Here is a 23,897-nt window from a genome sequence, read left to right as displayed (position 1 = left end):
AGTTTCAGACCTGGAACATCTCCTTTCTTCCTCATTGATGGGTCATAAGATCTTTGTTTTCTTAAAACTTACATTTATTGACCACTAGCCTCTCTCAAGAGTAGGTTCCCACTCAAATTACTGGACCCCTTTGGCTTCAGTGTTCTCACCTATAAAATGAGAAAGGTAGGCTAGAATATTTCTGAGCTCCGTCTAGCTCTCACTTCCTGCTCCAGATGACAGCTTTCCTTTGGTGTTTGTGGCTCCTTCAGCCTCTGTGAGCAGGGTCCTTGGAGAGCTGTCAGCAGTGGCTCATGGGTGATGCTACCAGATTGTACGTGACGGATGGGATCCGTGCTGCACCAGTAGAATCATGGTGATTGCTTTACTTCTCGCACTGCTCTGTATCTGCTCGCGCTGAAGCACAGCTGCTTTTCCAGCTCACTCTCGCAGCCTGGCATCAGCTCAGAACCCTGAGGCTTATTGCTGGTCACCCTCGTCCCGCTCTTCTGCCTACAGCCTGTCCTTCATAAAACAGTACATCACAGTAATCCTGCACTGCTTCTGCTGACCTGCTCCTGGTGTTTGTCCCTGGATCACGCATCCAGCCATTCCTTCATGAGGCCAGGCATCTGCCATCCTGCAGCTGCTACAGTGCCTGCTACAAACTCTCCCCTTTTGAGATGTGCTTTCAAACGCCTTTGGGAAATTATACCTACTGGCTCTCATTGATTTACATTCATTTGCTTGCTGAATGATTTCCAGAGGATTTGGCTGGGTAATTTTTGCCTAAAGAAATCATTTTGGTTTTCAATTAAGATGGTGTGCTCATTTTTGTTATGGTTATGGTTATGATTATCAATTATTATTCAAAGTACTACCATATCCCACTGCTATTCATAGGGTTTTCAGGGACCTGTTATTTCACTTGTGGATGGCCAGTCCTGTTTCCTGCCTAGTTGGCAGTTCTGTTGTAACCCTTCTACCTGAGTAACCCTGCTGGAATTTGAAATAACTGGTGACAGAGCCTCTGTTATTATGTGAGCCCTCAGAATATAACATACTGACCCATGAGTGCTGTTGTTGTTGTTATTGTTATGTGCCATCAAGTCGCCTGCAACTCATAGGGACCCCTATGTACAGTAGCCCTGGAGCCTGCCCTGTCCTGAGCCAGTCTCACTGACTCTGACACACTTATCCCCATTGCCCTAGTTACTGTATCAATCCATCTCATCCAGGGTCTTCCTCTTCTGTGCTGTCTCTGTACTCTTCTGAGCATGATATCCTTCTCTAAGGATCAGTCCATCCTGGCCACATGCCCAAAGTATGTAAAACAGAGCTTGAAAATCCTAGCCTCCAAGGAAAAACTTGCTTTCACCCTCTCCAAGACAGACCGATTTGTTTTCTTGGCAGTCCATGGTATGTTCAAGACTCTTCTCTGGCTCCATAACTAAAAGGCATCAGTTCTTCTTCTGTCTTCCTTAGTCATTATCCAGCTCTCTAATGCATAGCAAGTAATTGCAAAGACCATGGACCATGACTGAATCAGGCACACACTAATCTCTAGACTGACATCATTGCTTCTCAGTGCTCTGGAAAGGTCCCTGACAATAGATTTACCTCATGATTTGCCTTTTGATTTCCTGATCACTGGTGCCAGAAGTGTTGCCAAGTAAGCCATAACTGTTAATAACCTCAGTCTCTTCTCCATCCATCATACTGCTGCCAACTGGCCCAGTGATAAGAATCTTTGTCTTCTTTTTCTTATTTATTTGCAAGATGTTATTTTATTTTTCCTTACATTCATTTTAGGCAAATAATATCCATTACATTTTTTATGTCTTTAATTTCAATGAAAATTTACAGAAACTTTAGAATTCCATTCATTTATTGTTGCACTTTTCTCCCCTCCCAAGCCTCCTCCCTAGTACACTACTCTCTTGGAAAAGTAAAAGAAAAATTCTTTCATTGTTTTATAAACCCTCCCCAAGGTCCACTCCACTATGTAGCCTTTGCTGTGGACTCCTGTCATGACAGAAATACCTAATCACATATCTCTTTTAAACAGTTCTCTCCCTCATCTGTTTCAATGCAGTATACATTATTGAACCCATCTTTCTCAGTTTTCCCCCAACCCCGACGTTGGCCCTGTTTTACAACAGTGGCACTATGCAGTATTTGTCCTTTTGTGACTGAGATACTTCACTCAGCATAATGTCCTCCAGGGTCACCCATTTTGAATAATATTGCATGAGTTCCTTGTTTTTCAATGCAGCGTGGTATTCCATTGTGTGAATATACCACAGCATCTCTATCCATTCGTTTGTTGATGGGCACTTAGGTTGTTTCCAACTCCTTGCTATTGTGAACAAACCTGCAATAAACATGGGTGTGCATATATCTGCTTGGGTGTCAGTTATGGTCTCTTTGGGGTATATTCCAAGTAGTGGAACTGCTGGGTCAAATGGTATCTCTATTTGCAACTTTTTGAGAAAGTGCCATACCACCTTCCACAGTGGTTACACTCCCACCAACAGTGAATAAGGGTTCCAGTTTATTCCACAACCTCGCCAGCATTTGTTGCTTGTTGTTCTGTTAAATCTTGCTATTCTTACACTCCCACCAACAGTGAATAAGGGTTCCAGTTTCTCCACAACCTCGCCAGCATTTGTTGCTTGTTGTTATGTTAAATTTTGCTATTCTTACTGGGGTGAGATGATATCTCATTTGTTTTGATTTGCATCTCTCTTAGAGCTAGGGATTTTGAACATTTCTTCATGTGCTTGTTGGCCATTTGAATGTCTTCTTTGGTGAAGTGTCTGTTCATATCCTGTGACCATTTGTCTATTGGATTATTTACCATTCTCTTGTTGTGGTGCTCAAGTATTTTATAAATTCTGGATATAAGTTCCTTGTCTGACATGTCATTACCAAATACTTTTTCCCAGTCTGTGGCTTCCCTTTTGACCCGGTTGGAGAAGTTTTTGGATGTGCATAGGGATTTGATTCTTAGAAGATCCCATTCATCTATTTTATCTTCTCCTGGTTGTAGGGAATCTTTGTCTTCTTGATGTTGAGCTTCAATTCATATTGAAGACCACAGTCCTTGACCTTTTGCAGGAGCACTTCAGGTCCTTCTCAGTTTCAGCAAGCAAGGTTATGTCACCTGTATAACGTAGGTTTTTTATGAGTCTTCCTCTAATCCTGATGACACATTCCTCCTCATAAAGCCTAGGTGTCACTTTAAAGACTAAGGTGTGTCTGACTCAGGCCATGATATATTCAGTCACTTCATATTTTGTTGGACAAGGAATAAAGGAAAGCAAGTAAGAGTAGATGCTTTTGAACTGTGTTGTTATTGGTGAAAAGTATTGACTATCCCATGGACTGCCAGAAGAACAAGCAAATCTGCCTGGTGTCTGCACCAGGGGAGGTGCAGCTGGAGTTGCTCTTTAGGGGTGAGGATGAGGAGGCTTGTCTTGTATGCCTCGGGCTTTTTATCAGGAGGGACCTGTCCCTGGAAAAGGACGTAATGCTTGGCAAAGCAGAGGGTCCATGAAGGAGAGGAAGACCTTCAGTGAGGGATATTGATGCAGTGACTGCAACAATGAGCCTGAGATTAGCAGAGGCTGTGGGAGTGCTGCAGGAGCAGGTGGCCTTTCGTTCTGTGGAGCAGAGAGGACGTCTAAGTCTAGAGTGTTAAGTAATGAGATAAAGATGATGCTGGGTGGGTGGCAAGCAGATGGCATTGGGAGCTTAGGTCTTACCTCTTTTTCAGTTTTTCTTGTTTTTTGAAATGCTTCTTTGTTAATGGTCCTATATTTATTATAAAGTTCTCTGAGCTAATTAAGACCTTTACACAATGTTCCCAATTTCCCCCCTGGAGCTTCTCATGGTTTAGAGGGCCTTTTGTCCACCACTTTTCAAGCCTGGCGGTGGTGGTTGGTCACTGTCCTAAATCCTGATGGTCCTACAAATTTTCCTTTGCTCCACTGCTAAACTTTTGGGTCAATGCAAGAATGACTTACGTACTTAGTTTGTTCTGGGACAAAGTAGTCAGTAGTGAAAGATTGTGAAATGGCCTGGGCAGAAGAGAATAATATTAAAATAATATTTAAAAAAATAGACTTCTGCAATTTCTTAATCCATTTGTTTGTGAATGGACATTTGGGCTGTTTCTATTTTCTTGGTATTGTGAATAAAACTGCAATGAACATTGGTATAGAAATCTCCATTTGTGTTTCAGTTCTATTTTTCTCTGAGTATATTCCTATTATTTTAATTTTTATGTTCAGCATTTTAAGGAAATGCCAAACTGCCATCCAGAGTGGTTGGACCATTTTATAGTCCTACCAACTGTATTTGAGAGCTCCAATCTCTTCACATCCTTTCAAACATTTATTGCTTGCTGTCCTGTTAAACTTTGCCACTGCTACTGTGGTGAGATGATATCTCATTGTGATTTTTATTTGCATCTCTCTTATTGTCAGTGATTTGGCCATCCAAATGTTTTCCCCAGGAAAAGTCTTTCTATATAATTTGCCCGTTTTGTAATTGGGTTATCAGTCCTGTAATATTCTGTAAATTTTTATTATGAGACCTGTTTTTGAGATGTCATTGACAGTTGTTTTTTCCAAGTTAACAGGTTTTCTTTTCATTCTATTGGAAAAAAGTTTTGATGCACACAGAGGCTTAATCTTTAGAAAGCTTCCTTCATTGATGTTATCCTCTCCTGTTTGTGCATTTCTGCCTGTATTTGCTAGCCTCTTTATATCATAGGCTAGCCTTCTGAGTTTAGCTCCATTTTGTCTCTGTGACCTTTATGGCTTTGGGCTTTCCCCCATGTTTCTGATCCACCTTGAGTTGATTTTTGTGTATGGTATGAGATAAGAATCCCACTTCAGCTTTCTGCAGGTAAAAGTCTAGTTGTTCTAGTGAATGGATTGAGAAATTGTGGTACATTCAAATGACAGATGCTATGTGGCATTCAGGAGCAAAAATTAAAAAAAAAATACTATATAGCAGGAGAGAGAGGCTAGAGAACATTATGCTGAGTGAACAAACTCATTCTCGTAAGGAGTTATTCTCATAACTCATTCTGCATAAGACCATTTTTGTAAAAATAGAAGGATAACTAGTAAGATGTGTATAAAAGTCCAAAGGGGGAAGGGGATGGGGCAGGGGAGCTGAGGGTGGGGAGGGGGAAATCATGAGGTTGCAGATTTTGGTGGGTGGAGGGAGGGGGTGAGGAATTAGGAAAGATCCAGTGGGGACCTGCAAAGATGAGGTAATTGTGGGCATAGATCAAAGGTGATTAATATTTATTAAGCACAAAATATGGGAGTGCTTGTATGATGCACAATGTGAATGAAAGAAATGTGTGAAACATAGTGTGTAATAGTGTATGGCTGTAACACAATGTATATGAATTCTGTATGAAAACCAATATAAAATAAAATAAATTTAGGTTTATTCCTAAATGTCTCATTTTGAAGTTGGCTGTTGTAAATGTTATCACTTTGTTAGTTTCCTTATCTGTGTTTTCTTTATTACTGTAAAGCAATCCCACTGATTTTTGTATGTTGATCTTATATCTTGCCACACAGTACTAACTTAGTCTTCCACGTCTGATAGGTTTTTATTGAGTCCTTGGGGGTTTTGTGTACATTATCAAATCATCTGCATATTGTGACAGTTTTACCACCTCTTTGCCTCTTATTTCTTTGTCTTGTTGTATTGCCATAACAAGTACTTCTAATACAATTTTGAATAGGAGTAGTGAAAGTGGGCATCCTTGTCTAGTCCTTGTTTGCAAGGGGAATGCCATTAGTCTTTCTCCATTGAGAATGATGGAGACTCTTGGCTTTGGCTATATACTGTTCTTTATGTTGAGGAAATTCCTCTCTATTCCTATTTTGCTGAGTATTTTAATGAGTAATAGGTGTTAGATTTTGCCAAAGGCCTTTTCTGCACTAATTGATAGGATCATGTGGTTCTTGTTCTCTGCTTTGTTAATGTATAAATTATATTGATTATTTTTCTTATGTTGAACCATCCTTACATAACTTATGAATCCAACTTGGTCATGATGAATTTTTATACATACACACACATACACACACACACACACACATATACACATATATGTATATATACAGATACACTCTGTTGGAAGAAAAATGTATATTGATGTAGAATAAAAAATATAGTAGAAGGGGAGATATTCCAATTTGAGAGTCTGCTTAAAGTTCAGTTGTATCAGAAAAGGATTTGTATAAGGTTTCATTTTCCTTCCAATTAGATTTTTAATTTGAAAAGGTGGACATGAGGTGTTGCCTCTTTTCTTACTCTTTTTTTATTTTTTTAAATAATTTTAATGAACATTTACAGAGAATTTGGATTTCCATTCATTCATTGCTGCACTTCTCTCACTGCCCAGCCGTCTCCCCTCCCCCCGCCCCCCAGTTTGCTCCTCTCTTTCAAAAGTAAAAGAAAGACTCCCTCCCAGGTACACAATCCCCCCGCACCCCTCCCACCTCCCCAAGTACATTCCACTATGCAACCTTAATTATGGACTCTTGTGATAACCATAATACCCTATCATACATTGTTTTAAAATTATTCAGTCTCTCATCTGTTTCAGTGCAGTACACACAATTTATCCAGTTTCTCTCAGTCTTACCCCCACCGCGATATCAGTCCCATTTTACAGCAGTGGCACCATGCAATATTCGTCCTTTTGCGACTGAGATATTTCACTCAGCATAATGTCCTCCAGGCTCACTCATTTTGAATAATAGTGAATGAGTTCTTATTTTTCAATGCAGCATAGTATTCCATTGTGTGAATATATCACTGCTTCTCTACCCATTCGTTTGTTGATTGGCACCTGGGTTGTTTCCACCTCCTTGCTATTGTGCACAGAGCTGCAATAAACATGGGCGTGCATATATCTGCTTGGATGTCAGTTATGGTCTCTTTGGGATATATTCCCAGTAGTGGAATTGCTGGGTCAAATGGTATCTCTATTTGCAACTTTTTGAGAAAGCGCCATACCGCTTTCCACAGTGGTTGCACCATTTTACATTCCCACCAACAGCGAATAAGGGTTCCAGTTTCTCCACAACCTCGCCAGCATTTGTTGCTTGTCTTTTCCTACTCTTAAAGACTTCATTCATTGCAGAGTGAGAGAGTGAGGGTAGGTGTGCGATGGGCAGCCTCTGGGAGTCATAGAGCCAGAGGGATTAAAAGCAGAGACTGGGCACATTTCCTTTAAAGACCTTCTGTCTGAAATTCTGGCACAGTCCAATTTCCAGCTGGTGAGATGGTGTCTGTGAAGAGGTCAAGTATAGAAAGTTGGGCTTCCAAGGAGGATTTTGCTGTGGTTGATGAAAACAGCTCGAGCTGTCCAACAAAGAGATGATTCAAGCATTGGGGCTCAGGCACCCTGTGGGTTCTAAGATGTCATCAGAGCAGAGCAGGGCTCCTGCAGAGACCCTGGAGAAGGTTGGTATGGAGTGATATATACAAATTGAGGGAAGCTTTTAAGAGCAAGCTGAATTCTTCCATCTCTGCAACTAGTAAGTTTGATATCTAACCCATGAAAATTTCAAAGAGACACTCATTGTAAAGTCACACTCACTTTTAGATGTTTTAAATGTGTTGTGTGTTGATGAGTAGATTCCAACTCATAGCAGCCCTATGAGAACACCAATTGTCCCGAGAAGCCACTTACTGAGTTCAGGGGTGACTTTAGACAGCATCTGAGCTTATTGAGCTACCAGGACACCTTTGTTAGTTGTTGTTAGGTGCCTCAAGTTGAGTGCACCTCACAGCGAACTTATGAACAACAGATCTGAACCTCGTCCTGTCCTGTGTCATCCTCACACTTCCTGACACCCTAGAGCCCATTGCAGCAGTCACTGTGTCAATCAATCTAGTTGAGGGTCTTCTTCTCTTTTTTGCTAATCCTCCAACTTTCCAAGCATGATGTCCCTCTCCAAGGAATAGCCTCTCCTAGCAACATGCCTAAAGTATGTGAGATGATGCTTTATCATCTCTGCCTCCAAGGAGTACTCTGGCTGCACTTTCTCCAAGTCACATTTGTTTATTTTTTTTGGCCATCCATGGGAATTCATTAGTAGAGGCGCCTATTTTGTAAAGGTATTCCATGTGTGATCCATATGATCATGTTTGATGCTTTCTTGGAGATTTAAAAAATTGATTCTGCTCTGCTGGAGGAGGGGCAATCTCCTGTACCACTCAGATCTGATTTGACAGTACACACACACACACACACACAAAATAATAAAATAAGAATTAAAATAAATTAACTCTTAGGCTGCCTTGACCTGAAAGATTTCTCCATTCACTTCTTATCAAATCATATGCAGTTGACTTCTCTTGACATACAAGGTTTATTCTGGAGTGTCTTTTTGCATGAACATTTCTGAGTAGCAAAATAATTTTGGGTTAGACTAGTAAAGTTTCTTATAAAATTCAACTAGACTGCCCAGGTTTTGTCAGCGTTAATTTTTATAAACTCTCAGGACTGCCGAGTGTAGTTCAAGCAGGATCCTGTCCTCTCAAGTTGTGTAGGACACAAACTTCTCAACTATGAGCGACAGTCTGCTGCTGGGATTTAATAAAGCACTTCTCTTTTTTAGATTGGGCAATGAAGGATGGAGTGTCAGACCTATTTTTATTTTTAAAATAGATAAATTGTAGTATATTTATACAACGGATTATTATACTCAGTTCTGTAATCAACAGTCTTGGCACCAGCAGTCAGGAAATCAAAAGACCAATTTCAATAGGAAAATCTGCTGTCAGGGATCTCTCCACAGTGTTGAAGAGCAGCAATATCAGTCTAGGGATTAAGGTACACTTAATCCAGGCCATGGTCTTTGTGATTACTTGCTCTGTATCAGAGAGCTGAACAATGACTGAAGATGATAGAAGAATCAGTACCTTTGAATTGTGGTGCTGGAGAAGAGTATTGAATATGCCATAAATAGCCAAGAAAACAAACAAGTCTGTCCTGGAGAGGGTGAAACCAAGTTGCTCTTTGGAGGCTAGTACTGTGAAGCTCTGTCTCACATACTTTGGGCATGTTGCCAAGAGGGACCAGTCCTTGGAGAAGGACATTATACTTGGAAGGACAGTGCAAGAGAGGAAGACCCCAGACTAAATGAATTGACATAATAACTGGGGTGGGGGGAAGAGGTGGTTGTGTTAGAAACAGTGGGACTGGCTCAGGATAGGACAGGCTTCAGAGCTAGTGTACATAAGGTTGCTATGAGTTGTAGTCGGCTAATGGCACATAACACCAGAAGCAACAATGAGAAATAAACTACTGTGAAATACAACAGGGGTGAATCTCACAAACACACCAAATGAAACAAATGAGATACACAGAAAATTTCTGCTTATATTAAAGTCATAAGCAAGTAGTACTCTTGTGGGATTGGAAGTCCTAAATGGTTCAGCTGTGGCTATAGCTGATGAAGAAGAGGATGTTCCCAGTGCTCATCGTAGTCTGGTTATTGGCTGAGTTGTGCGTATGCGTGTATGAGTTGTGAGATGAATTGACTCAGTGGTTAGGGAAATGGGATTAGGTTTGTCAGAGACAATGATACTGGCTCAGGAAAGGGCAGGTTTCAGAGCTGATGTACATAGGATCACTATGAGTCGCAGGCAACTTGATGGCACATAACAATAACAACAACATGCTTTCATATCTCTTGGGTATAAATATTTAGGAGTACAATTGCTGAATTTCAGAGTAAATGTGTGCTTAAGTTTTAAAGAAGCTGCAAACTGGCTGTGTCATTTACATTTCCACTCAGCATTAGGCGAAAGTTCCAGTTGCTCCATATCTTCACCAACATTTGATGTCAATCTTTAGTGGTTCTAGTAGGCACTCAGAGGTTTCTGTATTGCACTAGACCAACCTGCCTTCCTAACTTACCCAGCAACGATTAGAAAGATTCATTCACTTCCTTGTAGATTCACATAATGGTTCTGAGTCGTGACCTATGGGATGTGGTAGGCATAGTGGTGATAACATAGTAGATAGTTCTCTATGTCTTAGGTCTTGCTACTTCCCCCTCTTCAATACTGAGTTTGTTTTTTGATGGGTAGAATCCTTCACTTCTAATTTTCAGCCTCAGCATGCATGCAAAGACTTCTGGCATATTGGAATGTTGCTTAGAAAGACCAACATCACTTTTCCCTTCTACTGTTTAAGGAGGAGGAGGAGTTGTTGTTCTTCCTGTTAGGTGCTGTTGAGTCGAGTACCACCCTGTGAACAACAAACAGATCTGATCCTCATCCTAGCCTGTGTCATCCTCACACTTCCTGACACACTCGAACCCGTTACAGATGTCACTGCACCCATCCACCTGGTTGAAGGTCTTCCTCTCCTTCATCAGTCTTCTGCCTTTCTGAGCATCATATCCCTCTCCAAGAGAGAGCCTCTCCTAGGAACGTGCCTGAAGTATGGAAGGCGAACTTTATAATTTTTGCCTCCAAGGCTGCACTTGCTCCAAGACATATTTGTTTGTTATTTTTCCATATTTGTTTGGTCCATGAGATGTTCAGTACTGTTCTCCAACACCACAGCTCAAAGGCATCTATTCTTCTGTCATCCTTATTCATTGTCCAGCAGCCTTTATTCATTGTTAAGGAGTAGGGAAGAAGAGAAATTCTTCCATTGTCTGAGAGTTTGCATTTAATGTTTATATGCATTTTTAGTATTTGTGTTCAAAAGAAAGAATTTAAAAGGACCCGAAATGCAGAGGTACCCAAAGGGCTCTCACCCAGAAATTACCTTGTAACCTGGCATCTCTGTTGATGGTGTGTAAGTAAAGCAACCAACACTCTTTACTTCTCAGAAAGTGACCTTTCGTTTTCTGTTCTTCACGAAGTGTAAAATGTGACAAGAGGACATTTTTTTGATGCTCAGATGCTTTGAATTAGCCTTGAATGTGCGAAGATTGTGTGATAAGTTTTCACCCTGGCCATTTCCTATCCTGTAATTTCCAGAGAAATGGGACACACTGTCTCATTCAGTCAGCAGAATTGTAACAGTGAGAAACAAGGATGAAGACTCAACTCGATCCTTATTTTTATTTATAAGGTGCAGCTTGATGGCATGAAACACTTTTACACATCTTTTAATCACTAGTTCGTTCTTGAATGGTGTAGTTCTTCACCAGGTCTTATAAGAGTTGTCTTTTTCATATGTTTACAAACTGGGAAGGCTCCCAGATTTAGTTTTTCATGGTTGTGGCCAGTCAGCCACACACCACAACATCTCTAGGGTGGGAGTATTAGCCTTTACTGCGTAGAGGTTGATCTGACCTTCTCTGTTTAAGAGTTCTTCTTCACAGAAAAAGAAGGAAGGCTGTAGGCTAATGTCACCTTCAGGGCTCACATAGTGTCCTAGAGGGAAGACTTATACTAAGTTAGAGTTAAATTAAAGCTATAAAATGACGATTTGCTGAAAGACTGTCAGGGTTGATGAAGGTGGGGCCGGACTTGTAGGTATCATATAAAGCAGGGTTATAAGTTGGGTAAAGGGATGTAATTACAAGCATACATTTTCTTTGCTTAATTAAAGGATGGCCACAGGGCTCGTTTTGGGCAACTTGGGGTTAAAGTTGATTTTCCAAGCATGTTTACCCCTGGAAGTCCATTGTATATAGAATATTTCTTGATAATGCTGTGTGTCAAGACTCTTGAGATGTAGGCTCTTGGGCATCTGTGGAGCACAGAGGAAATAGCTTGTGATATCGTGCATCTGCAAGACCACAGGGAAGAAACCTATTTCCTTCAGAGGAGAGATTAGAAAATTATCAAGAGAGGCTGTTTTAAAATTCAGCTTGACTTCTAGACTCATGTCAAAGCATAAGATGGAGTGAAGGTTGGCTTCACTTTCAAACGGCTTTCTCTCTTTTTTTTTATTGCCATTTGAGTGTGAGTTTGCATTGCATATTGGGGTTTTTTACAAGTCAATTTTTTCATGAATATTTTGTTCCATAACATTCATTACAATATATACAATGTCGGTTCCTCCATTCATTCTATGTTGTCCTTTCCTTCATCCATCCTAGTGTTTGTTGCCCATTAATTAATTTTCTACCCTCCCCTTTCCTCTCCAGTCATACTCAGATGTTTTTCTCTGTATAATCCTTTACCTAGCTTTTTAGAATCGTCTTGTATAGTATTTGTGCTTTTGTGACTGATGTATTCCACTCAGCATACTGTCCTCTAGATTCATTCATGTTGTGTAGTATTTCAAGAATTCTTCATTGTTTTTCACTGTTGCATAGTACTCCATTGTGTGAATGTCTCTATCTACTGTCTCTATCCATTTATTCGTTGATGAGCACAATTGATTTATTGTTCCCATCTCTTTGCTGTTGTGAATAATACCTCAATAAGCATGAGTGCATATAGATCTGTTTGTTACAGCTCTTATTTCTTTAGGTTATATACCTAGTAGTGAAATAGCTGGATCATTGGTATTTGTGTTTTTTACTTTTTAAGGAAATGCCTAAACACTCTTCTATACGCCTATCAGCAATGCTTGAGAGTTTCAGTCTCGCCATTATCTTCAACACCATTTGTTGTTGCTTCCTATGGCATTTTTTGCTGGGGTGAGATAATATCTTATTGCTGTTTTGAATTATATCTCTTGAGTAGCTAATGATCTCGAGCACTCCTTCATGTGTTTGTTGATCATCTGAATATCTTTCTTTGGTGAAGAGCCATTTCATATCATCAGCCAATTTTATAATAGGATTGTCTTTTTTCTTGTTGAAGTGTGGAATATAAAATTTCTAGAAATTTTAGATATGAACTCCTTATCAAATATGTTATTGCCAAATGTTTTTCCAGTCTGTATACTTTTGTTTTTACTATTCTGGGGAAATGTTTGATACACATCTCTTTATGTACACTAAGTGCCTCTGATTTTAGACTCTTATACAATAGGTATGAGATTGTTTGGACTCGACAGCACGCTACAACAACATGCACTAGCTCGATTTGGAATATTCTTCCCAGGGAGAAAACAGGAGTGTTTAGACTTTTCACATACTCTCACTAAGCAGTGTTTGTTCTGGGTCAGGCACAAGGCCCATATTGTGGATATATGTGATGAGTAAAATACTCTCTGCTCACAAGGATTTTACACTTACAGGAGAGACAGGCATTAAATCAACCCCATGTTATGTGAGACTGTGCTGAGGTTTAGGAAGGTCCCAAAGATGACAGCAAGTTATTCCTTCTTGCACTCTCTTCTCCCTGTTTCTTTCTCTTAGCAATTTGTGAGTTTAGGTGGAATTATTTAACCTAACTGGTAAGTAACCCAGGACCATGGCTTTAGAGGGTTTTTGCTTTTTTTTTTTATGGTCAAATGTAGAACATAAGGCAATATCAACAACCTCTGACCATAAGAAAGGACATGTTGTCAGGAGGGGCCAGTTCTTGGAAAATGACATCATGCTGGGAAAGGTGAAGGGTGAGACAAAAAGACCCTCAACAGGATTGATTGGCGTAGTGACAGTAATAATGGGCGTGAGCATATCGTATGGTGAGGATGGCACAGGATAGGACAGAGGCTCAAATCTTTTCTTCAAAGGTCACTGTGAATTGAAATAGACTTAATGGCACTAACAACAACCACCTCTAACCAGTTCTCTTCAGACTCTCAGTCTACCTCTGACCTGTCCTGCTTGTTTGACTTCTCTAAAGCCAAGCCTGGGCTGGCTGTCTGAGGAACCACCAGGCCCACTTAGGGTGCTTTGTGGAGGCAAGGAGGGTGAAGCTGCATCTTACCTACTCTGGGCATCTTGCTAGGAGAGAGTATTCCTTGGAAAGGGACATCATACTTGGGAAGGTGGAGGGTCAGCGAAAGAGAGGAAGACCCTCAGTGAGTCAGATTGATACAATGACTGTAGCAATGGTCTCAAGCAGAGATGATGAAGCTGGCACACGGTTCCGATCTGTTGTTCATAGGGTCATTCTGAGTCATATCTGAGTCATATTTGACTCAATGGCACCTAATAACAACAACCACGCTCACAAGTCTGTTTTACCATCTTGGAGCATTTCTAAAGGAAGGCTGGGTGCCGGGCGGAGGCTGCCCCCCGAGGTGGTGGAAGGTCTGAATTTAGTTTATCTCTTTTCTGTCTGGCCCTGCTTCACACTGACAGGGAGATTGGAGAAAGCCCAGGAACCAAGGTTGTGGCTGCTGCAGAGAACGCATGCACGTTCTGTTCTCCAGGATGTTCTCCCTCTACCAACAGGGGCTCTGGCTGCTCTCTTAGATGAGAGAGTCAACAGTTACCCCAGCTATCGATCTGTAAGAAGAGGAGCTTCAGAGTAAACCATTCTTCCTGCACCATGTATCTGGGCCCAGTGTTTTAGTTGATGAAGTTCTTGCACCAACATAGAAATCAGACAGGTGGCATATTCAGTGACATCACGACGAAGACAATTCCTGTGTTCTTGCTTGGGATACTAAAACATAGATCCCAACGAATAGCTGTTTTCAGTTAACAGACGTTTCTGGTACTGCAGTCCAGGGAGTTGGGCTGCTCACCCAAAGGTGATGTCTCTGGTGGTTTGACTCCACCAGTGTTTTTAGGGGAGAAAGATGGACAGATGTCTGCATACAATTTACAGCTTCTTGAAAACCCACTAGAGAATCAGTGATGAGTTACTTCCAACTTGATGGCAATGAGTTCGAGTTAGTTAAACACACACATTTGCACAAATGAAACAGACAGAAAATGGCAATAATCATGTTACAAAATACCAGGAATCAGGAGACATACAGCATTGGCAAAGTCCACTGTCAGGGATCTGACAAAAGTTCTGAAGAGCAGTGATATCAGTTTAAGGACTAAGGGACATTGAATTCAGGGCATGGTCTTTCATTCATCTGCTGTGCATCTGAGAGCAGCAGTGAAAAGGGATGGCAGAATAGTTGATCCTTTTGAGTTGCACTGTTGGAGAGGACTGCTGAATATCCCCTGGACTGCCAAAAGAACAGATATGACTTGGAGAAAGTGCAACCAGGGTGCTCTTTGAAGGCGAGCATGGTTAAGGTTCACATCACCTACTCTGGATATATTGATAGGAGAGGCTGTTGCTTGGAAAAGGGGCATCATGCTTGGGGAGGTAGGGAGTCAGCGGAGGAGAAGATGATCTCCAATGTGATGGATTGATAAGAGTGTGGCAATGGGCTCAAGCATGTATGGTATGATAAGGATGGCACAGAACAGGACAGGGTTCAGACTTGTTATTCACAGGGTCGCTATGAGTTGTACTCACCCTGACAGTACTTAACAACAGTATAAGTGGATGAATCATTAGGTTTGTGAGGAAGCATAGAATCCCTTTGTATCTTTGTTCTGAAGCTCTGGGGTAAAAGGTGTAGTGATGAAGAAAATGCAGGCTGCCTGTCTCTTTGCACACCTGCTACCCTGCCAGTACATAGAAAAATCGGCCCTCCTCACCGTCCAAAGCTGAGAAATAGACCAAAGAGCAGAAGCTGAAAGGTCAGGCGCCTCTGGAGCCTCAGAAATTCCACATTTGGAAGGATTTGAAAGCTCAGGCTATCTGCTGTGGAAATGCTTAATTCCTTTTCTGTGGATATTTTTGGAAAGCTTTCTACATTTTTAATCTCCTGATTTACTTGTTTGTGAGACCAAGTTCAAATTCCAGAGGGGGAAGCAGCCAATATGTGTGATTATTTCCTCTCGCACCAAATGGAACTAAAAGAATGAACTTACTTCACTAGAAATAAATGTCCCCTTTTGACCTTAAAATGAGCATGCCTGGTGGGGCTGAGCCTTGCGCCTTTTGTGCAGTAATTAAACGCAAAAAAAAGCAAAAAGAAAAAAAAAAGACTTCAGAGGAATGAATTAATGGTCTTTTTTTAGCCAAGAGGCAGAAAAAGAAGAAAAACCTCTTTAAAAAGAATCTCTTCCTCCACGTTCCCTTCTGCAGGGAAGGCTGCCTGTTGGAGTAGAGATACCCAGGGAATTGATTCTGCCTCCACAGCTCAAAAGCTGTGTGATCTGAGATTTCCTGCTCCTCTTTCTTGAAAATAATGATAATTTCATTTATTTTATCATTATCGATGAGAAGATACACAGCCAAACAGAATTTCAATCCATCAGTTTCTGTATGTACATTTGGTGACATTGATTAGAGTCTTGAATTGTACAAGACATTCCCACCCTCTTTTTCTGAGTCGTTCCTTCCCCATTAATAGGCATTTACTTCCTCCCCTCCCCAGGGTTCCTATTTAAGGAGCTCTGGTGGTACAGTGTGTTAACATGTTGGACTCCTCTGAGGAAACATGCAGAGTCTCCGTTCATGACAGTGTTGTGAACATGTGAGTTGGAATCGACTTGATGGCAGTGGATTTGGTTTGGTTTCCAGTTACTTTCGCCAATTTGATTCCAAATAGATCAGAGCACAGTGCTGAAGGCGGGCACACTATACCAGTTAAGGTAAGCCATTGTTTGGTTTTAAGACTTCAGGATATTTTTGGTTGTCTCAGGGGTTCATCCAACCTTCTTGGCTCCAGGAAGTCTAGAGTCCATGAGATTTTGAGACATTCTTCTGTGCATTTTCCACTTTTGAGCAGGATTTTTTAATGCAATCTTTGATTAAAATATGCAGTAATGGCATCTATTCACTGTCTAGTTCTTCTGTTCTCATCCCAAAGAAGACAGTTGTTCAATTAATCATATATTCCTTATCCTCTTCCTGCTTTTTTGTTTAAATGATTTTTAATCATTCATTGCTCATTTTCCTCCCTCCCCTAGTCCAGTTCACAATGCATGTCTTGTTCTAGATTGTTGTCGTACATATAATGCCTAATCATATATTTCTTTCAGATACTTCTTCCCCTCATCTGTTCCATTACAGTGTTCATTATCTAGCTACTCCTTTCCTATTCTCTCCTCAACCCCTAGCATCAGTCCTATTTTTTAACAGCAATCTTAGGCAGTATTTGTCCTTTTGTGACTGAGATATTTTACTCAACATAGTGTCTTCCAAGCGTACACATGTTGTGTAATGTTTTCTGAGTTCACTGTTTTTCAGTGCTATGTAATAGTCCGTGTGTGAATATACAGTAGTTTTTCTATTCATTCATTCATTGATGACACTTGAGTTGCTTCATACACTTTGCTGTTGTAAATAACACAGCAATAAAGCAATAAACATGAACGTGCACACATCTGCTTGAGTCATGACTCTGGTTTCTTTTTTTTATTTTATTATTTTTGTGTGAGTGTACCGTCAAATCAGATCTGACTGGTACAGGAGGAGATTGTCCCTCCTTCCTCGGCAGAGCATCTGGTGGATTCGAACCGTGTGCCTCTGGGATTGTAGTTGGAGCTCCTTGCCACTAGGCCACCAGAGCTCCCCTGACTCTGGTTTCTTTAGGGTATATTCCGGGTAGTGGAATTACTGGGTCAAATGATATTTCTGTTTCCCACTTTTTGAGAAAGCACCAGACTGCCTTCCATAGTGATTGCACCATTTTCCATTCCCACATCCTTTTCCTTCTTCTGTTGCAGGTGAATAAAGACCAATCATTGTACCTTGCATGATTGGTTGTAAGCTTTTAAGACCCTGGGCACTTCACAGTAAACTAGACCTATAATCTTGTTAAGAGATAGGCTCACTAGGATAACTCAGAACTAAGACCTAAACTAACAAACCAAGAAATTAACACCCAGGATGTTTTGACTGTGCTCAACTCATCTCAGCAGCTTCTCTTTCTTAGCCGTTGATGGGTCTTTTATACATTCTTTCCAGTACAACATTTTTACAGGTGTAAGACTAATTAGCAATTGTAACAATCAGCTGTGCAACCTTTCCATTAGTCAATGCCCTGCTTTCATCCCTGTTAACCTCTCTCCTCCTCCTTCCTACGTACGCCTGGTCACTGCTAAGAATCTTGGTTCTTTATGCACTTGTCTTTTCATATCATGTATTTCATAATTGAATAATTTTACTCAGCATATGTCTACCAGCTCCATTCATCCTGTAGCTTGTATCAAGACTTCATTTCTGCTGTTGGCCTCCTGGTGTTCCATTGCATGTATGGACCTCCTTGCTTATTCATTCATCTGTTGCTGGATTTTGGAGTTGTTCCCACTTTTTGGCTGTTGTGAAAGTTCTGTAATGAACTTTGCCATATGTATAAGTCTGTCTTTAGTTCTTTGCTTTCAAGGCAGTGCCTAGGAATGAAACTGCTTGGTCATATGTTAGTTTGATTTTCAGTGTTTTGAAGAAACATGATGCTATTTTCCTCAACTACAGTGCAGGCCATCACCAGAAGTGTTGTTGTGGGTGTGACTCTAGACCATGCCAAACAAGCAAATAGGCCATAAAGCAAGTTGCATGATTTTTTTTGTTTTCTTCTCAAAAAATTCCACCAAAAAACCAACAAAAGCACAAACCATTCTCATTAAGTTGGAGCTGACTCATAGCTGACCCTCTAGTGGGTTTTCAGAGGCAGTAAATCACATGGGGAGAAATTGCCTGTCTTTTGCCTTTGAAGCAACTGGTGGGTTCAAACCGCATGCCTTGGGATTGGCAGCACAACTCTCATATTATGTTTGCACTATTTTGTAGTGCATTAAATGCATAATAGCGTTATATAAAGTTTGAAATACTGTGAATTACCAAAATGTGGCAGAGAACTTCACGGTGATCATATGCTGGAAAAATGGCACTGATAGCATTGCTCAGTACACGGTGGCCACAGACCTTCAGTTTTTAAAAAAATACAGTGTCTGTGATAACACAATGAAATGAAGCAAAATAAGACCAGATGTGTTTGTGTTCAGTTGCATTCTCTCCAGCAGTGAGAGGGTTACTGTGCAGTCTTAGATCTATGAACCGTGGAAGTAAGGATCATAGAGGTGTCATGAGGATTGATAAAGATGATGTGCAAAAGGCTTGTAGCACAGGACTTGGCTCAGAGAAGGTTCGCCCTAAAACCAGACCCAAATCAGAGCCGTGGAGTTGATTCTGATTCATGGCGACTCAGTGTGTCAGAGCAGAACTGCTCCATACAGCTAGATTGGCTTGTCCTTCTAGAAGTCACCACCAGGTTTCTCCTCCCTGGTGCTGTGGATAGATTCAGACAGCCAGTTTTCAATCAGTAGCTGAACACTTAACGATTGCACCACCGAGGTACTTGTAGGCTCTCTTGGAATAATCATCATTGTCACGGTATGAACAGGAGGACCCTGGGCTTGCTAGCATCGTTCAGAGGACTGCAGGATAAAGCCATGCCTCCTATTTCCATAGGGGACAGAGGGAGGGGTCCTGGGGCCGTGTTGCCATTGTCTCACCCATGCTCTGCCCTCAGGTGACCTCTTCAGTGTCCTGGAGTTTCCGTTCCTGTATTTCTACAGATTCCACAGCAGCTGTTGTGCCAGGTAATCTTTAGCTCCAGAACCCATTTTTCTAATAGAACATTAGCTGGTCTCACAGTTGTTTTAGTCTCGGTACCTTCATGCTGTTCTGGTGATCTCATGGTGTCATAGGGTGCGTGGTGGAGGGTGTGGGAGGAGGTAGCTGTCACCCCAGGTGTCAGCGCTCTGTTGGATTCTTCAAGGACCCAGTCCTGCAGAAGTCCCTTGACCAGGGGAGTGATTTCTAACATTGCTCAAGAGCTAGAGTCCTACCCCCTCCTTTTTTTTAGAAGCAAATCTTACATATGAGCTTCAATATTTGCATCAGAATTCAACCTGCTTCCAATCTGCTTCCCTCTTGCTCCTCAAAGCAACCTCTAAAAAAGAATAAATTTTAGAACTCTAATACTTGGAGACAACCAGGCAACAACAGGCAACTCTGGTGGTCTGTTGGATTTGGAAGTGTGTTGTAATTCCAAATGTAGGCAGTTCAAATCCCCCAGCTGGTTTGAGAGAAAAATATGGGCAGTCTCCTCCAAGTGTGATTTATAGCATCCGAAACCCCTCTAAAGAGTCTGTTATAAGAGTCACTTTTGAATCTGAGAAGCAGATGGAAGCCATAGACTAGACACACAGAAATGCTTAATATTTGACTTTGAAAAGTTTTCAGTGATGTATTACCATTTAGATATACAGAAGTTCCTATCACCCTGTCCCTCTTTTCCTTCAGTGAACCCCATTCTGGTTTAATCATATACTGAAGAGTGGGAAGGTTTCCAGGAAGCATCTTGCAGGCACTTGTAGATGTGATGGAGACCCGGGCTGAATCCCACCCAGCACTGCTACTTGCTGATGTTCTTAGATTGGTTCTCCAAGTTCTTCCAAACCTCGGTTTTGTCATCTGTGAAATAAAAAAACAACAACATCAAGGCAGGGTGATTGTGTTAAAAAAAATATCCAAGATTCTCATTATTGTGCCTGGCTGAGTGAATGAGGATCATTATCTGCTCAAGTCAGCAGGAAGGAAAATGTTAACACATCACGACCAATTGCAGCGTTAGTCAAACCAACCATTCCCAGCCCCTTGTGAAACAGAGCTGACATGCTGGTGTGTGGTCAGGGCTTAGTTTTGATGGGAGAGAGTCACATTCCTCAGATGTTTTGTACCCCGCTTCCCAAATCAGTCTTATGTTTTGTTTTTGCCTTTTTTTTTGGCCTCAGAATGATTGATTTATCACCCTAAGAAAAAAAAACAAACCCTAAAAAAGACTAACATAATTCATCCCCCTACTTGCTATCACTTGGGATCAGTGCCTTCACCATGAGCTGGGATTGCACAGCGATCAGGTCTCTGACCTGCATGGTGTGTCTGGGCTTGAGTTCCTGGATGAATGGGTGGATAATTTAATGAATAAGAATCAATAGAAAACTGGTTCCTACGGGGCAGAGGTCAAGTGTAGCTCCACATTCCAACTTCTGTTTCTGCTGAGGGTTAGCTGTTTACTGAAACATTGCACAAAAGTGAGAGACTCTTACTGGTCTGTGGATTATTAGGGTAAAGGATACATTTTTTGAACAAGCCAAGGTGTGGACAAGCGGGAGTAACAGAAGTAGCTTAGTAGCAACCTTAAGTTAGGATGAGGATCAATGTGCTTATACCTCTTTTAAGAATCCAAACTGAAGGAAAAAGCAGGGATTTGTTGCAGGTCACAAGGGTCAGTGAGCACAGTTAGGGCCAGGTCTCTTGTTTCTGGCCTGCTGCTTGTCACAATGGCCCAGCTGCCTTTCGGGTGTGAATGACGTGATGCCTTAATCCACGGCTGCCCACTGTTCCCTAGCTGCAGATGCAAATCTGAACAAACTGTGCTGGATGCCCGGGCCCAGCTTGAGAGTGTGTGTGGTGGGAACCTGATGCCTGGCCCTGGTCCTGCACCAGGAATGTGGCCGGCACTCAGCTCATCTAATCAGGAGCACAGGCATCTAATGAGGAAAAGTGTACATTTCTGGGCAGTTCGGCCTTGGATATGCTCAGTCTCGTGCTCAGCCTGCTTTCTGCAGCCTGACACCCTGCCCCAGAGCAGGCACTGCCTCCGGTAGGCTGTGGAGGCATCACAAGGTGGCCAGGGTTGGATTCCTGCCTCTAACCTTACTTTTGTTAGGGGCCATTAAGTTGAGTATGACTCATAGAGACCCTAGGAACAACTGACCTGAACCCTGCCCTATCCTGTGCCGTCCTCATCCTCTCTGACACACTAGAGCCCATTGCTAAAGTCACCCTGTCAGTCTGTCTGGTTGGGGGGGTTCTTCCTTTCACTGACCCTCCAACTTTCCAAGCATGATGTCTCTTCCCAAGGAGTAGCCTCGCTTAGCTACATGTCCAACGTATAAAAGACGAAGCTTCACCATTTTAGCCTCCAAGGAGCTCTCTGGCTGCACCCTCTCCAAGACCTATTTGTTTGATCTCTCGGCCGTCCATGGGATGGATGTTCAGTGCTCTTCTCCAACACCACAGCTCAAAGGCGTCAGTTCTTCTGTCATCCTTATTCATTGCCCAGCTCTCACATGCAAAGCAGGTGATTTAGAAGACTATGGCCTGAGTCAGGCACACATCAGTCACTAGCATTTGTTGTTGTTGTGTACTGTAGAGTCGGAACAGACCCTCCATAGCTGACCCTACAGCAGGTTTTCAGAGGCAATTAATTGCCAGGGAAGAGATTGCCTATTCTTCTCCCGTGGAGCTGCTGGTGGATTTGAACCATATGCCTTCAGGATTGCAGCACAGCTTCTTGCCACTAGGCCACCAGAGCTTCCTTAGGTACCAATAACTATTCAAATAAAACATATATATTAACAAAACCTAGGAAACCATAGATTGTAGTTATTAAAAATTGCAAAATTGTACTTAAAATCTCCAAAACTATTGGCACTGAGTGAATTCTGACTCCTCGTGACCTGAAAGTGGAGAAGCACTCCACAGAGGTGACAAGGCTGCAGATCTTTCCTTTCTCTCACAGAGTGACCAGTGCGTTTCAACCTCTGACCTTCCAGTTAGTATATAAGCACTTTACCATGGCACCACCAGGGCTTCAGTGGCTATAATGAAGGTCAGGTTAATGGTGAGGTGTTCGCAGCCCTGCAGGCACCTTCTGGTGTGAGCTACAACCACCACTTTCATTTCAAGTGAAATTCACACTTAAGTCTCACTGTACATATTTGTAGGAGGTTGACCTCTGCCTCACCTTCTTTTCCAGTTGTCCTGCCTCTCAGTGTCCAGGTGATTGACCATTTGGCTTGGAGCTCCTTTTGCTTGGGCCTTGGCCACATGGTGACACTGGAGAATAACCCCAGTGCATACTGCTGCTTCCCTGTCCACCACAGGGCCAGCACCCTTGCTGGCCCAGACCTCTGCATAGCCCAGGATGCTGCCCGGCCTCAGGCTCCCATGCAGGGCTCTTTTGTTTCATACACATGCCGAGGCATCACCCCCAAAGCATACTGTCTAGGTGAATCTTGCCTGGTTTGGAGATGCCCCATGTGTTTCTGAAACCCACACTCCCTTTCAACTCAGGGTCCCATTCAGGCCATTAGTCTCACTGGGTGAGTTTCCTGTACAGTTTAGAAAAGACTGAACCTTTACTTCAGTGAGCACCAAGCTTCCAGAGTAACCGGAAGGGTGTGTGGGATATTGTCCGCCATATTTTTTTTCTTTCGTGATTTGTCCCAACAAATGTTCTCCCAACCTTTATCTTCCCCTCGCTCTAATGAAGTGCTCTCACTGTGTTGTTTTGTTAGGTGTTAACAAGTTGATTATAACTCATAGTGATCCCATGTGGCAGAGTTAAAATCCCATAGCATTTTCTTGGCCCTATTCTCTGTGGGACTGGATCTCAAATCCTTTCTTCCACAGAATTGAGGAGGTGAGTTCAAACTGTCATCCTTTCAGTTGGTAGCGGAGCACTTAACAGTTGTATCACCAAAGCTTCTTGCTGTTACTTGGGGAACTAAAGTTAATTCCTATTTCCCTTTTGTTTTTATTCAGACATAACTAGAAAGCAGATGGGTTAGAACTTGTGTAATAATGAGAATATAACTGTTTTACAATTTTTTTTTTACAATTTACTACTGACAGTGGGATGGCGAGCTTCTAAAGAATATTTCCTGACTAAAGAATATTTTGTCCTTTCAGTGGATTTTTAGGATTCTTTCTCATGTTCAGCACCATGAAGCTCAGAAGCACCCTGGCCCCAGGGCAGTGTGCAGCCTGGATATTTTTTGCCAAGGTAAGCTAAGGGAGGGGAGATCTCTTCCAGGAGCCCCTGTGTATGCATTGTTCTCCGGTCCTGGGCCCGCTCAGCGCAAGGCTCCGTCTTCAGGAAATCATCTCTAGCTGCTGCCCTTGAAGCAGATCCTTCAGAAGTTATCTTCGCAGTTTCTGAATTCTTCCAGCTCTACCTAGTC

The 23,897-nt window shown here is 41.9% G+C and overlaps 1 protein-coding gene across 1 annotated transcript in view; it reads left to right on the top strand.

Annotated features, from left to right (window-relative positions):
- TMEM241 (transmembrane protein 241) overlaps positions 1–23,897 on the top strand; it is a 226,505-nt gene that overhangs the window by 148,281 nt on the left and 54,327 nt on the right. The window contains exons 12-13 of the mRNA XM_006903055.1: positions 19,394–19,463; positions 23,626–23,719. Of these exons, the coding sequence (XP_006903117.1) occupies positions 19,394–19,463; positions 23,626–23,719 (164 nt within the window). The remainder of the gene's footprint in view (positions 1–19,393; positions 19,464–23,625; positions 23,720–23,897) is intronic.

This window comes from Elephantulus edwardii, unplaced genomic scaffold, assembly GCF_000299155.1.
Source record: "Elephantulus edwardii isolate Elephantulus edwardi_28Jun2011 unplaced genomic scaffold, EleEdw1.0 scaffold00501, whole genome shotgun sequence".
In the NCBI taxonomy this organism is placed as follows: domain Eukaryota; kingdom Metazoa; phylum Chordata; class Mammalia; order Macroscelidea; family Macroscelididae; genus Elephantulus; species Elephantulus edwardii.
This window is presented reverse-complemented; position numbering and strand designations above follow the sequence as displayed.